This window comes from Eretmochelys imbricata, chromosome 9, assembly GCF_965152235.1.
Source record: "Eretmochelys imbricata isolate rEreImb1 chromosome 9, rEreImb1.hap1, whole genome shotgun sequence".
Classification (NCBI taxonomy): domain Eukaryota; kingdom Metazoa; phylum Chordata; order Testudines; family Cheloniidae; genus Eretmochelys; species Eretmochelys imbricata.
In genome coordinates, this window is record NC_135580.1 from 56,250,424 (window position 1) to 56,265,376 (window position 14,953).

The window sequence follows — 14,953 nt, forward strand, 5'->3', positions numbered from 1 at the left end:
GCTTTTAGATGACCCATGCAGGGGGCAGACAAAACACCATGAAACTTGGGAGAGCAGTCACATGGCGCCAAAGGGAATTCTCACAGGGATCCACTGGAAAACAAACCACAGGTTTAAAAAAAATGTTGGCACAAATTATTGGTCGGGCAATTGGGCATAACAATTAAATGTCTAAAATCACAGCCTGGTTGTGGGTAATTTGCAACTGGGACCAAAGGGCAAAACTCAGCCAATAAAGGATTCAAGCACCTCTGAGTCTGGGCGCTCTAACGGCTCCACTGATGATCAAAGACATCCAGTCACCTGCTGCTGCTTCTGAGAGAAAGTCTGTTTGCTCCTTGCATGGCCTCTGTGGAGTCTGGGCCTGTGTCTGGTCTCCAGTGTGCTGGGATGGGCTCAGGACATTGGTATGCCCTTTTGCCAGCTGAAGGGCTGAGTCTAAATGTCTTCCAGTGATCAGAACCCTCCCTGCATGGCACTGGCAACACAAATGGGAATCAGAAAAGGGTGTGTGTGTGTGTGTGTGTGTGGAGAGCCCTAGGGTCCTGTGATGTGCACCTGTGTGAGCCCTTGTGCCCTGGGGGGTGCATGTGTGAGATCTCCAGGGACCTGTGGGGTGCGTGTAAGGGATCCCCAGGCCCTGGGGGGTACATTTGTCAGATCCCACGTGTCCTGTGGGGTGCCTGTGTCAAATTCCCCAGACCTCGGGCGGGGATGCAAGTGTGAGATCCCCCGGGACCTTGTGGGGGGATGCGAGTGTGAGATCCCCTGGGACCTCGGACATGCATGTTCAAGATCCCCCAGGCCCTGTGGGATGTGTGGGTGAGATCCCCCGGGCCTTGGAGGGTACGTGGATGAGATCCTCCAGGATCTGTTGGGTGCATGGGTGGGATCCACTGGGCTCTGAGTGGGACATGTGTGAGATCCCCCTGAACCTCAGGGGATGCGAGTGTGAGTTAGGTCCTGCTTTGAGCAGGGGGTTGGACTAGATGACCTCCTGACGTCCTTTCCAACCCTGATATTCTATGATCCCCCAGGCCTTGTTGCGTGCCTGTGTGACATCCCCTGGGCCTTGAGGGGTGCCTCGGTGAGAACCCCCGGGCCCTGGGGGGTGCATGTGTGAGATCCATTGGGCTTTGAGTGGGACATGTGTGAGATCGCCCGGGACCTGTGTGTGATTCCTCAGGATCTTGGGAGATGCGAGTGCATGTTTGAGATTGGGTTCCAAAGACGATGGATCTAGACTGTTCTCAGTGGTACCAGATGACAGAACAAGGAGTAATGGTCTCAAGTTGCAGTGTGGGAGGTTTAGGTTGGATATTAGGAAAAAAAATTTTCACTAGGAGGGTGGTGAAGCACTGGAATGGGTTAGCTAGGGAGGTGGTGGAATCTCCTTCCTTACAGGTTTTTAAGGTCAGGCTTGAAAAAGCCCTGACTGGGATGATTTAGTTGGGGATTGGTACTGCTTGAACAGGGGGTTGGACTAGATGACCTCCTGAGGTCTCTTCCAACCCTGATATTCTGTGATTACCCCCGGGCCTTGCAGGGTGCGTGTGTGAGAACCACCAGGCCTTGGGGGGTGCATCGGTGAGAACCCCCAGGACCTGGGGGGAGCAAGTATGAGATCCCCTAGGGGAGGGGGAGGTGTGTGAGATTCCCTCTGGACCTCAGGGGATGCGAGCGTGAGATCCCCTGGGCCCTGGGGTGTGTGTTTGTGAGATCCCATGGGACCTGGGGGGAAAATGTGTGAGACCTCCGGGACTTGGGGAGTAAGAACATAAGAAAATAAGAATGGCCATACTGGGTCAGACCAAAGGTCCATCCAGCCCAGTAACCTGTCTACCGACAGTGGCCAATGCCAGAGGGAGTGAACCTAACAGGTAATGATCAAGTGATCTCTCTCCTGCCATCCATCTCCACCCTCTGACAAACAGAGGCTAGGGACACCATTCCTTACCCATCCTGGCTAATACACTTAACCTCCGTGAATTTATCCAGTTCTCTTTTAAACCCTGTTATGGTCCTAGCCTTCACAATCTCCTCAAGCAAGGAGTTCCACAGGTTGACTGTGCGCTGAGTGAAGAATTTCCTTTTATTTGTTTTAAACCTGCTACCCATTAATTTCATTTGGTGGCCCCTAGTTCTTATATTATGGGAACAAGTAAATAACACTTCCTTGTTCACTTTCTCCACACTACTCATGATTTTATATACCTCTATCATATCCCCCCTTAGTCTTCTCTTTTTCAGGCTGAAAAGTCCTAGCCTCTTTAATCTCTCCTCATATGGAACCCGTTCCAAACCCCTAAACATTTTAGTTGCCCTTTTCTGAACCTTTTTTAATGCCAGTATATCTTTTTTGAGATGAGGGGACCACATTTGTACGCAGTATTCAAGATGTGGACATGCCATGGATTTATGTAAGGGCAATAAGATATTCTCCGTCTTATTCTCTATCCCTTTTTAAACGATTCCTAACATCCCATTTGCTTTTTTGACTGCCGCTGCACACTGCGTGGACATCTTCAGAGAACTATCCACAATGACTCCAAGATCTTTCTCCTGATTAGTTATAGCTAAATTAGCCCCCATCATGTTGTATGTATAGCTGGGGTTATTTTTTCCAATGTGCATTACTTTACATTTATCCACATTAAATTTCATTTGCCATTTTGTTGCCCAATCACTTAGTTTTGTGAGATCTTTTTGAAGTTCTTCACAGTCTGCTTTGGTCTTAACTATCTTGAGCAAAAAGAACAGGAGTACTTGTGGCACCTTAGAGACTAACAAATTTATTTGAGCATAAGCTTTCATGGGCTACAGCCCACTTCATCGGATGCATAGAATGGAACATATAATAAGAAGATATATATACATACAGAGAGGGTGGAAGTTGCCATACAAACTGTAAGAGGCTAATTAATTAAGATGAGCTATTATCAGCAGGAGAAAAAAACTTTTGTAGTGATAATCAAGATGGCCCATTTAGACAGTCAACAAGAAGGTATGAGGATACTTAACATGGGGAAATAGATTCAATATGGGTAATGACCCAGCCACTCCCAGTCTCTGTTCAAACCCAGGTTAATGGTATCTAGTTTGCATATTAATTCAAGCTCAGCAGTTTCTCGTTGGAGTCTGTTTTTGAAGCTTTTCTGTTGCAAACTTGCCACCTTTAAGTCTGTTACTGAGTGGCCAGAGAGGTTGAAGTGTTCTCCTACCGGTTTTTGAATGTTCTGAGTCCTGATGTCAGATTTTTGTCCATTTATTCTTTTGCATAGAGAGTGTCCGGTTTGGCCAATGATTTAAAGGACAGGTTACAAACTATAGTTAATAGTTCTGCAATTTCACATTTGAGTTCTTTCAGAACACTTGGGTGACTGCCATCTGGTCCCGGTGACTTGTTACTATTAAGTTTCTCAATTAATTCCAAAACCTCCTCTAGTGACACTTCAATCTGTGACAATTCCTCAGATTTGTCACCTATAAAAGATGGCTCAGGTTTGAGAATCTCCCTAACATCCTCAGCCGTGAAGACTGAAGCAAAGAATTCATTTAGTTTCTCTGCGATGACTTTATCGTCTTTAAGTGCTCCTTTTGTATCTCGATTATCTAGGGGCCCCACTGGTTGTTTAGCAGGCTTCCTGCTTCTGATGTACATAAAAAACATTTTGTTATTACCTTTTGAGTTTTTGGTTAGCTGTCCTTCAAACAGTATGTGTGTGAGATCCCCCTGGACCGTGGGGTGGTGGGGTGAGATCATTCGGGCCCTGACATGGGGAGGAGCACCTCCATCTCCCATCACATCTCACTGATCTTCCCTTTTTCAGTTACATTCCTGCTGTCGTTGATCACCGTGGAGGGATGCCGTGCCATGGAACCTTTCTGCTCCACCAGGTATGGTCTTTGCCCTGCTCCTTGTCCCTGCGCCGCCCCACTGGCCCATCTTCCTAGTCCCCATAACAACTGGGTGTTGGGCTGTTGGTTTTAACCACTGCCCTTTTCTCTCTGGCATGGTGCTGGCAGGGAATCCAGAGGAGGATCACCGTGACGTTAGTGCATGAAAACAGCAGCCTTGTCCGCTGGAAAGAAGTGCGAGAGCTGGTTGTGGGTAAGCAGAGTTGCTGGTTGGCAGGGTCTGAGGAGATGCCTCACTCCTGCGTCCTCACGCCTGTGCACTCCCTCCCGTTCCCTTCTCTCCCATAATCTCTTCTCCCTCATACTTTTTCCAGGCTCCCGCTCCTCCTACTCTGTCAGGCCTGTTGTGGGAAATAATGCAGATGATCGCTGGGGGCCAGCTGGCACCCCCTTTACTCATGCTCAGCAGCACATCACTAAGCAAGGCGCCCCCTCCTTGAGTACCAGGCTACCCCCAGGAGCCAAGGCTGAGCTGCCAGGCCCTTACAGCTGCAGCAGGGGTCCCGGGGCAGATCCTCAGCTGCTGTCAATGGTCAGAGTTCCATTTACTTCAACGGAAATTGCCACCAGCTGAGGCAGTGCCCCCATTGTTCTTACCAGCATCCTGGATTAGACTAGGGGACCTCTGCCAGCTCTTTGAGCCCCCATTTGGGGAAGCGGGGCCCTCTCAGTGCCTGCTCTCTACCCAGGGCATAGTGGAGGAGAAGGGGCAAGGAGCCTCTCTCATTTCATAGCCCATGTAAAGGCCAGACTGTGCTTTGGGGAGCTCAGGACTGGCTCCATCCATGTGTCCTTACGGGTAGGGGAGGGGACAAGACGGAAGGACATGCCTCCCCCTCTCCGTGGCCTTCAGATGCTACTGGCCTTTGGGGCTGGCCAGCCATGTGGAAGGGAGTGAGGCAGACCTACAGAGGGGTGTGGTAGCAGGCATACAGAGCTCCTCCTAGTGGTCCCCCTGGAGTCAGGCACCCTCCCACCCATGGGGATGAGCCTGGGCAATCTGGTCTCTAGTTCTAGCAGGAGGGGATGGATATAGAGCCTGTCCCAAGGGGCTGAAAGAGGATATGATGCTGACATTAAGCATCTTCCCGAGTCTCACTTTTACCATTTACCCTGCTATGCAGCTTAGAACTGTGAACTGTCCCCATTGAGCTGTGCCCCACCCCCAGCTGCCCATCCTCCAAACGGTGTGTTTTGATGTGTGTTGGCAGGTCGGATCCGAAACACCCCAGAAGGGGACGAGTCTCTCATCGACCCCAACATCTTGTCTCTGAACATCCTGTCGTCTGGATACATTCACCCTTCCCAGGATGATCGGTGGGTCTGGCCTGGCCTTGCCGTCTCTTCATTTTGCCCTGCTGTCCTGTGGTGCTAGGCAATGTCTGGTCCAGTTAGGTTGGCAAGGGCTGTCTCTGTTCATGAGGGCTTCTCTCCCTCCTGCCCCTAAGGTCTTGCCCATCAGGGTCTTCTTGCTGCTGCAGGACCACTTAGGGACGGTGGTTGTGCTGAGTCTGCATTTCAGAGGGCACTGGCAGGATGGCAACATGGCTGCACCACAAGGCAGGAATAGTGGAGAATGTAAAGAAGCCCAGGGATTCGAGGTGGGCTTCCCAAATCCCCTCCCACACACAAACACACACTCTTTGATGGCATCTCAGAACATTATCTAGCTGACAGCTTTCACCCGAAGCTGCTGAGGCAGATCTTCCTTGCACTGCCCAGGGCTGCCATTGGCATGTGCCAAAGGAGGCCTCACCTCCCAGTGACATTTTCAAAATATTACACCAACATCAAAGGAGTCTTTGGATTTTCACCCACCCCTGGATTTTAAGATGCCATCCCCGCCCCTGCGTTGTAGCAGCATTAACCAAGGGTGGTGAGGCCCCATGGCCCTACATTCAACTGATAGGCAATGTTGTATGCAGCTCTCTTTAGATGCTGAGACTGTCACCTAGGCTTCTCTGAGACCCAGTATAGCTGTGTGCTGCAGTGTCAATCAGATGCCTAGATGCACTCTGCTAGTGCTGATGCTTTTGGCTAAGTCTTAAGGGGGTGGCAGCAAACACCAGAACTCAGAACCCTAGCAGCAACCTTGGAATGAATAACCAGTCAGTGGTGGATGCGGAGCGACTGATACTGGCACCACAGAGCAGAGCTCTAGGTCACTGCTGCAGCTCAGGGCAGCCCCAGCAAGAGGTCTAGCCTGGAGAGCTGTCACAGGTTCACGCTGGGATGGATTCTGGGTGGAAGTGGTTGTACAGTGTGTTTTAGGAAAAGATTGGGAGCACATTCAGCAGGAAGCAGGGGCCATCACTAGTCACAGTGCTTGCTTGTAATTCACATAGAGGAGATGAGAGATCATCACTGGCAACGTAGGTAACATCCGCATTGTGTGTGGCCATTGTGAGGCATTGCACTGCCTGTCCTTGGAGAGTGGCAGGAAGGAAACTGAGCTTGTCCCTGTCACAGCTTCCTCCCTGCATCCTTGGGGATGTCTCCTCTTCCTTCCTCCTGCCAGGGCTGCCCTGCCTATGGGCACCTGGTGTAATTGAGGGAATACAGTTTAAAACCCAGAAAGCTCAGTACAAGAGAAATGGTCAATCCCACTGTGACCTGTGTGCTTGCTTACTTAACCTGCCTCACCCAGCAATGCCCACAAGCCAGCGCTCTGCCCCAGGCCAGCAGAGCCCTTCACCAGCTGGGTGGATGACCGAGGGGGCAAGAGCAAGACAGCAGGTAGCTGGAGTGAGTACTTGAGGGGAGTGGGGAAGGTCAAGGGTGGGCCAGGCGTAATGTGAGTCATGTGACAAGCAGTTGCATCTGAAGAGTCATTGAGCAGTGAGTGACCCTGAGGAAAGGATTGGATCAGGGCAGTAGAACAGGCTCCACTACATGCTGTCAGATGCCATGCAGGTGACACTGCGTGAGGGTGACAGCAGCAGTATTCAGAGGGAGCAAGGACTCAGAACAGCAGCACTGCAGCACCTCTCTGGGTAGCTCAGATCGTTTGTTCCTGCCTCTCCTGAGCAAGACAGAAATTGATACAAACAAACAGTGTAATAGACGCAGCATTTCTCAACCTTTTGTTCTTCTTCGAGCTTGTTCACGTCCATTCCACATTAGGTGTGCGCACGCCGCGTGCACAAGTGTCGGAAACTTTTTCCCTTAGCGGCTCCCGTCTGGCTGGTGGGGCCCCCTGAGTGGCGCCACTGCGCCGTGCACATATACACCTGCCGCCCTGACCCCCTCCGGTTCCTTCTTACCGTCCGTGGCAGCGTTGGAACAACCTCTCTCTCGTATGAGAGCAGTCCCTTAGCCTTTCTCATAGATAGCTGTTATCAGTTAGCATACCTTTGTCGTGGACACTTAAGTGATTAGGTGCTTGGACGCTTCCAGCACCCGCCCCGGAGCATGCCGCAGGCCCACAGGTTTAAGGCTTGTGCCACGTGCCGCAAACCTATGCCAGTTAGTGACCCCCACGACTTGTGTCTACGTTGCCTGTGGGAAGAACATCAAACTAAGCAATATAAGATTTGCAAGACGTTCAAGCCACGAACAAAAAAAGAAAGAGACTTTCGTTTGAAGCAGTTGTTGATGGAAGCCGCATTGCAGCCACTGGGCCCGCAGTGCCCGACGTCGGCTCTGGCTTCCTTGGTGCGTAGTGCCCCGGAGACATTGGGAGACCCAGCACTGGCTAAACACCGAAAGCTGTCGGCCCCAGAGCACCAGAGTAGGCCCCGGCACTGCTCGTCCTCCCCGGTGCGGCCCATGGTGCAGCCAAAAGGAAGGCGCGAACGTTCCCCACATCGGAGGCCGGCGCCTTCGAAGGCCCCGAGCGCCAATAAGAGCAGGAAGGCCGCTGTACCGGCGCTGGCATTGGTGGCTTCAGTACCACAAGTCCCGCCGAGCCCAGGCCTAAATGAGCTCAGTGCAGATGATGGGCTCGAGGACTTAACGGATCAGCCCTTCACGCCTGGCACCTTTGAGGTGGCAAAGGACCTCAGTGTGCTGTTGGCGACGAGCTCTGTCCCAGACAGGGAGAATCCTCCAGCACCTATGCCATGGGAGCCGTCGAGGGGTAAGCTGCCAATGGTGTGCAATTCAAGGACATCGTCCCGGCATCGCTCCCAGAGTTGGTCCCGGTCGAGCTCCACGTCTGTGGACTCCCAGTTATCCGCGGTTCAGAAGGAAGCCGCAGTACCAGGAGTGGGTTGGTGCAAGGAAGTAATGGAAGAGGCATGATGCTCTCCGGCACCGATTAGAGACCAGCACCAGGAGGAGTTGAGACGGCCCTCGCCAGAGGACTCCCGCAGATGCCGATCCCAGTCCCGAGAACGTCGGTCCCATTCCCAGGGATTTTGGTACCAGTCTCGCTCCCATTCAGTTAGGAGCCGCTCGTCAACCTCCCGCCAGCACAAATCGTCAGCACCGCAGTGGCCTTCGCGGTCGGCGTCGCCACAGTTCGGCACCGACTCCAGCCATTACAGTTACTTGCACCATGCTCCGGACAGCAAGGACCCTCAGACAGGGTGGCACCCCCAATGGGGGCCGCTAGGTAATTGGCCCTTCTGGACACCTTGGGCCTATCAACAGTGCCAAGGGGCCCCGTCCAGGGTGGGCTACTCGGTGCAGCGGTCTCGGTCCCCGCATCGACGCCCGATGGCGCCAGAAGCTACAGTATACGGGCCTCCAGCATCCCCCCAGGATAAACCAGAGAGACCAGCACTGAGTCCAGTACCACCCCACGATCTCCCGCGCCAGCCCGAGCTGAAGGCCCCTCTGAGGGGGGGAGGGTAGCTGGAGGACCAGCCAGAGGGGGTTTAGCAGCTGCTAACCTCCTCGTCATCCCCGGATAAGGTGGTGACGGGAACAGCGGTGTCTGACCCTCCACCCATAGACCACAGAGCCTACCAGGAGCTACTGCGTAGGGTCACCCAGAACTTGGGGTTGCAGGTCGAGGAGACGGTTGAGCAGGAGGACCCCATGGTGGACATTTTGAGCCCCGAAGGTCCATTTAGAATAGCGCTCCCGCTCATTAAGACCGTCCAATCAAATTATAAGACTATATGGCAGACCCCAGGCTCCAGGGCTCCAACGGCCAAAGGTGTGGAGCGCAAGTACTTTGCCCCATCAAAGGGCTACGAATTCTTGTTCTGCCACCCAAGTTCATGCTCCCTGGTGGTCTCGGCAGTGAACAAAAGGGAGCACCATGGACAACTGGCCCCGGCACCTAAGGCCAAGGAAGCAAAACACCTGGACCTTTTTGGCAGAAAGATGTACTCGTCAGGGGGCCTTCAGTTGAGGATTGCGAACCAGCAGGCCATCCTCAGCAGGCATAATTTTAACTCCTAGGCAGTGGTGGGGAAGTTTAAGGACAACCTCCCGCAAGGTTCCCAACAGGAGTTTACAGCCCTGGTGGACAAGGGCAAGTCAGTAGCTAAGACCTCTCTCCAGGTCTCCCTGGATTCAGCAGACGCGGCGGCCAGAACAATCGTGTTGGGGGTGGTTATGAGGCACTCGGCGTGGCTGCAGGAGTCAGGCCAGCCACCTGAGGTCCACAGTACACTTCAGGATCTCCCCTTTGAAGGGTCCGGGCTCTTTTCGGACCAGACAGATGCGAGGCTACATAGCCTCAAGGACTCGAGGGCTACACTTAAGTCGCTGGGTATGCACACCCCGGTGATGCAGAGGAAGCCCTTTAAGCCACAGCCTCCCCCTCAGCACCAGTACCAGCCTCATCATAGGCATGAGCCTTACCGTAGGCGAGGCAGGGATAACAGGTGATGGTGCAATAATAACAACAACAATAATGCGCCGGGTCAGAACCAAGGTCAGCACAAATCCCAGCAGGGCAGTAAGCCAGGCTTTTGAAGGTGCACTCAAGGACAGCATACCAGACCAGTCACCGGATCCGTCCCCTTGTTTCCTGAGCTGCCTGGCCCGTTTCTCCTGCGCGTGGTCCAGCATTACATCGGACCATTGGGTCTTACGCACGGTACAGAACAGGTACTCGTTGCAATTCTCTTCCCTCCTACCCCCCTTCCCCGTCCCTCTTCAGGGACCCCTATCACAAGCATCTCCTAGAGAAGGAGGTTCGCTCGCTGCTAGAGGCGGGGGTGGTAGAGGCGGTGCTGCACGATCTAAGGGGGAAAGGGTTCTACTCCCGGTACTTCCTCATCCCCAAGGTCAAAAGGGGCCTTTGTCCCATTTTAGACCTGCACAGGCTCAACAAGTTCCGGGTCAAGGCCTGGTTCCGCATAGTCTTCTGGGCACCATCATCCCTTCCCCGGATCCAGGGGACTGGTACGCTGCCCTCGACATGAAGGACACATACTTTCATATCGCCATCCACCCAACACATCGGCAGTTTCTGCACTTCACTGTGGGCCAAGAACATTACCAGTTTGTGGTTCTCCCGTTTGGTCTAGCCGCGGCCCCATGGGTGTTCACGAAATGCATGGCAGTGGTGGCGGCCTTCTTACTGAGGCAGAGAATCCGGCTGTACCCATACCTTGATGACTGGCTCCTGGTGGGTTGATCCGAGGCGGAAATGCGGGGCCATGTGGAGGTGGCTTGGAGATTGTTCCGCAAGCTGGGGTTCCTGGTCAATGTCCCCAAGTCCACTCTCGTGCCCACACAGAGAGTGGAATTCATAGGGGCAGTCCTGGATGTGGTGCGGGCCAGAGCAAGCCTTCCAGTATCTTGATTCTGAGCTATCCAGCAGGTGGTGGCCTCACTGCGCCAGTTTCCAATGACTGCTGCCTGCGGCTGCTGGGCCACGTGGCAGCATGCAGGCATGTGGTCAAGGGACGTGCTGGACTCCCTGCTGTGGTGGCAGTCCCAGCCTGTGGTTTGCAAAGGCATCCCCTTTGCCGCCCCACAACCAGACCTGATGCTGGTGACGGACGCATCAGACCACGGATGGAGGGCTCACCTGGGGGACCACATGACGCAGGGCTTGTGGTCCAGAGCAGAGCGTTTGCTCCATATCAATGTGAAGGAGCTCAGGGCGGTTCGTCTCGCCTGCCAGACTTTTCACACCACTCTGAGTGGTCACAACGTGACAGTTCTGACAGACAACACTACTGCCATGTTCTTTTTAAACAAGCAGCTGTTCCTCACCGCTCTGTCGCAAGACTCTCCTCCTCTGGGACTTTTGCATAGCCCATGCCATTAACCTCGAGGCGTCATATCTCCCGGGGGTGCAAAACAAGCTGGCGGAGTACTTCAGCAGGTCGTATCGCATGCATGAGTGGATGCTAAGAGCAGATGTTGTGCTTTCGCTCTTCCACAGGTGGGGGTTTGCCCAGGTAGACCTGTTTACCACCAGGGCCAACGCCCAGTGTCCGCGGTTCTGCTCGTTCCAGGGCCACAGCCCAGGCTCAGTCACAGACGTGTTTGCAATCCCATGGGGAGGGGGCTTGAGGTATGCTTTTCCCCCGCTCCCCTTGGTACACAAGGTCCTGCTCAAGGTACGCAGGGAGAGGACGGCGGTGGTCCTCATCGCCCTGGCATGGCCCCGCCAGCACTGGTACACAACGCTCCTAGAGCTGTCGGTGGAGGCCCCAGTAGTCCTGCCCCCAACCTCATCATGCAGGACGGCAGGCGGCTTCTCCACCCCGACCTGCAATCACTACACCTGACGGCGAGGAAGCTCTGTGGCTAAACGCCTTGGAGAGCCAGTGCTCCCTTCCTGTGCAGCAGATTCTGCTTGGCAGTAGGAAGCCTTCTACCACGGCGACCTATATGGCCAAGTGGAAAAGGTTCTCGTGTTGGTGTGAGCCCCGACAGGTGCGGCCAGGCCAGGCCCCGGTGCAAGCCACCTTCGAGTACCTCCTGCACCTCAACCAGCAGGGGCTGGCCCTGTCCTCACTCAGAGTGCACCTGGCGGCCACCTCCGCCTTCCATCCGGGGTTTTCGGAGGGTTCAGTGTTTTCCCACCCAGTGGTGGGACGGTTCCTTAAAGGATTGGAGAGGATGTTTCCGTACTCATGCCCCCCCAGTTCCTCCTTGGAACCTTAACTTGGTCCTCTCTAAGCTCATGGGACCCCCGTTCGGGCAAATGAAAGGTGACATTTTTGGTGGCCATTACCTCGGCCAGAAGGGTGTCTGAGCTGAGGGCTCTCACCTCTGAGCCACTGTATACAGTGTTTCACAAGGATAATGTGCAGCTCCGATGGCACCCCAAGTTCCTCCCTAAGGTGGTCTCGCAATTCCATTTGGGCCAGGACATTTGTCTGCCAGTGTTTTTTCCAAAACCCCATACAGACCCAAGTCACCGCAGCCTACACACCCTGGATGTCCGTTGAGCACTGGCATTCTATTTGGAGTGCACCAGGCCCTTTCGTAAATATGTGCAGCTGTTTGTGGCTGTAGCCGAGAGGATGAAAGGCCTCCCAGTGTCAGCGCAGCAGATCTTGTCTTGGATTACAAGCTGCATCCGGACGTGCTATGAGCTCGCAGGTGTTCCAGCCCCGGCGGCCACGGCCCACTTGACCAGGGCGCAAGCGACTTCCACAGCTTTCTGTGGCAGTTGGCAGAGTGGTCCTCCAATCAGTTGTTCCGTGACTCCTACCCTCCTCCAGAGGTAAGCTTGTGATTCACCTAATGTGGAATGGACGTGAACAAGCACTCGAAGAAGAAAGAACAGTTACTTACCTTCTCATAACTGTTCTTCGAGATGTGTTGTTCACGTCCATTCCACCACCAACCCTCCTACCCCTCTGTCGGAGTTGCCAGCAAGAAGGAACTGGAGGGGGTCGGGCCGGCAGGGGTATATATGCACGGCACAGTGGTGCCACTCAGGGGGCCCCGCCTCCCCGACAGGAGTCTCTAAGGGAAAAAGTTTCCGATGCTGGTGCACGCAGCGCGTGCACACCTAATGTGGAATGGACCTAAACAACACATCTCGAAGAACAACAGTTACGAGAAGGTAAGTAACCGTTTTATACCAAGGACCAGCTTGCTGCCTTCCTAAATTGTATCAGGGAAATCTCAGGGCCAGTGCCGTCCACGGACCAGTCATTGAGAAACAGTGTAACAGACAGCTGGAAGAATTAGGGCTAGATCCTGAACTACTATAAATCAGGACCATTGATTTCATTGGAGCCACACAATTTACACCAGTTGGGGATCTGACTCAGTGACTCCAGTGGAACTAGGTCTGATTTGCACCAGCTGGGGATCTGGCCGATTAAATCTGACAGCACTGTGTGACTGGGCCCATTCTGCAGTGCTCATTCTTTTGCCCTGCTCCACACATGAGAGCAATGCAGTGGCACCTTGGGAATTTCTCCCTCTTTTTCCTCCGCATTTGAGCACTGCACGCTAGAAGAGCTCATTCTGGCCAGGGGATTTCAGCCCTGGCATGGAGTTCTCCAGAGAGTGAAGAGTTGCTTGTCACAAGACTGTTTACCAAACAAAGGGGGAGGTGTTGCTTACAACTTGAGGGACCCAGGGCATCACGTTTGTATCTAGCTTTCTGTCCCAGAATCTAAACTGGGTGTGTGAAAATGCACTACTCTCTCCCAGGGTTGCTAGCCTTGGATCACTGCCTCTCTCCACAACCGGGATCAGAAGCCCTCAGTAGCATGGGCAGAAGGGGTGGTGCAGGGAGGAGATGGGGTAACTGGAACATGGGGAAAGGAAAAGAGGATTGAGTTTCCACAGGACAGTGGAAGGAAACATCTTCACCAATTCCCTTTGCTTCAACCCTGCATGGGCTTCTTGCTTGGTTTGGCCCTAGCAATGGGGAGACCCTGGATGTAGGGACAAAGGGAGGAGAGCCAATGGAATGGGATGCATCTAATCCTCTTTCTGAACTGCTTTTGCTCCCTGCTTTGCTCTTGTATGTCCTTCAGTCTTCATTGCAGCAAGCAGGCCCTGGGACCATCCCCTAGGCTGCCCTTCTCCCCTACCACTGATGTTTCAGGGTAAGTTGTTCCTGATGAGAACCAGGAAAGGCCTCACTGTGGAGGTGTTAGCTAGGCCCTCAAGGAATTGGCTTTAGCCTGTAAGCGCCAGCAGCCCCAGACTCTTCCCCCACAGGCTCAGGCATGCTTTAGGTTTCCATCTGCACATAGCCCCTGCAGCTAGGATTGTCACTCCTGCTCCTCACCCTAGCCAGACGAGATAAGGATGTTTCATGTTCGCACTCTGTCACCACCGTCAGGAGCAGGATCTGGTCTCTTCCTCTTTACTACTCCCCAGGCCACGGCCATTGCCCCTCAGCACGCTGCTCACACATCCACGCGTGCCTGTAAGGTGTCTGGCCCCTTGGCTGTAACCCTGCCACCCTACATGAAGCAAGGAAGGGCAGTGGGGGCTGTGTGAAGGCATCAGGCTTCTGAATCACTTCCTTACAATGCTGCTGCTGCTGCCGTCCATTTGAACCCGCACTAACCATGTGATTGTTTTGTGTTTTTGCAGGCAGTTTCTTGATTCGGATATGCCTAGGTAGTATTTGTTTCCCTTGGGGTTTTTTCTTCACTTCCTCTCCCCTCCTTGGCACTCTTCCTCCCCCTCAGAGACAGCATTTTAATTTCCAGACACTCCATCCACTAGCTTCCCTTTCTCTTCCACATCTTTGGGCTGCTCTTTCGTTATGTTTCTGTCCCTTGGGCTTCCCTGTTTGTTTTGGATCGCTCTCTCGTTAGCCTCTGTTCCTCTGGCTGGCTTTTCCTTCAATTTTGCTGCTGTTGTAACTTTGTGACATTTGGCAAAGACCATCCTTCCCCCTCTTGTACCCTCTCCCAACTTGGGCCCAGGAGCATTTTGGGGAGCTGGGAGCTGACCCAGGCTGCGTGAGAGGCTGGACTGCAGTGTATGGATGGGAAGGACACTTTGGAAAAGATACTGTATGAAAGATAGAAAGAGGAGAGAAATGGAAGCAACGTAGCTGAGTTTGGGAGCAAAGTACAAGCTGCATGTAGAAGGAAGGGATATAACGGGTGAAAACCTGGCTCCACTGAAGTTGGTGGGAGTTTTGCCATTAACTCCAGTGAGGCAGGATTTCACCCAAGCTTGTTATTCTCTG

General features: G+C 53.4%; 1 protein-coding gene across 17 annotated transcripts in view; it reads left to right on the forward strand.

Annotated features, from left to right (window-relative positions):
* KIF1A (kinesin family member 1A) overlaps positions 1-14,953 on the forward strand; it is a 183,542-nt gene that overhangs the window by 143,217 nt on the left and 25,372 nt on the right. For 11 of the 17 annotated variants that reach the window (XM_077825919.1, XM_077825925.1, XM_077825928.1 and 8 more), the window contains 3 exons: positions 3,831-3,897; positions 4,027-4,111; positions 5,130-5,235. In XM_077825919.1, the coding sequence (XP_077682045.1) occupies positions 3,831-3,897; positions 4,027-4,111; positions 5,130-5,235 (258 nt within the window). Of the gene's footprint in view, positions 1-3,830; positions 3,898-4,026; positions 4,112-5,129; positions 5,236-14,346; positions 14,374-14,953 lie in introns of all 17 variants that reach the window. The other 6 variants (XM_077825924.1, XM_077825930.1, XM_077825927.1 and 3 more) reach the window with 1 other exon arrangement.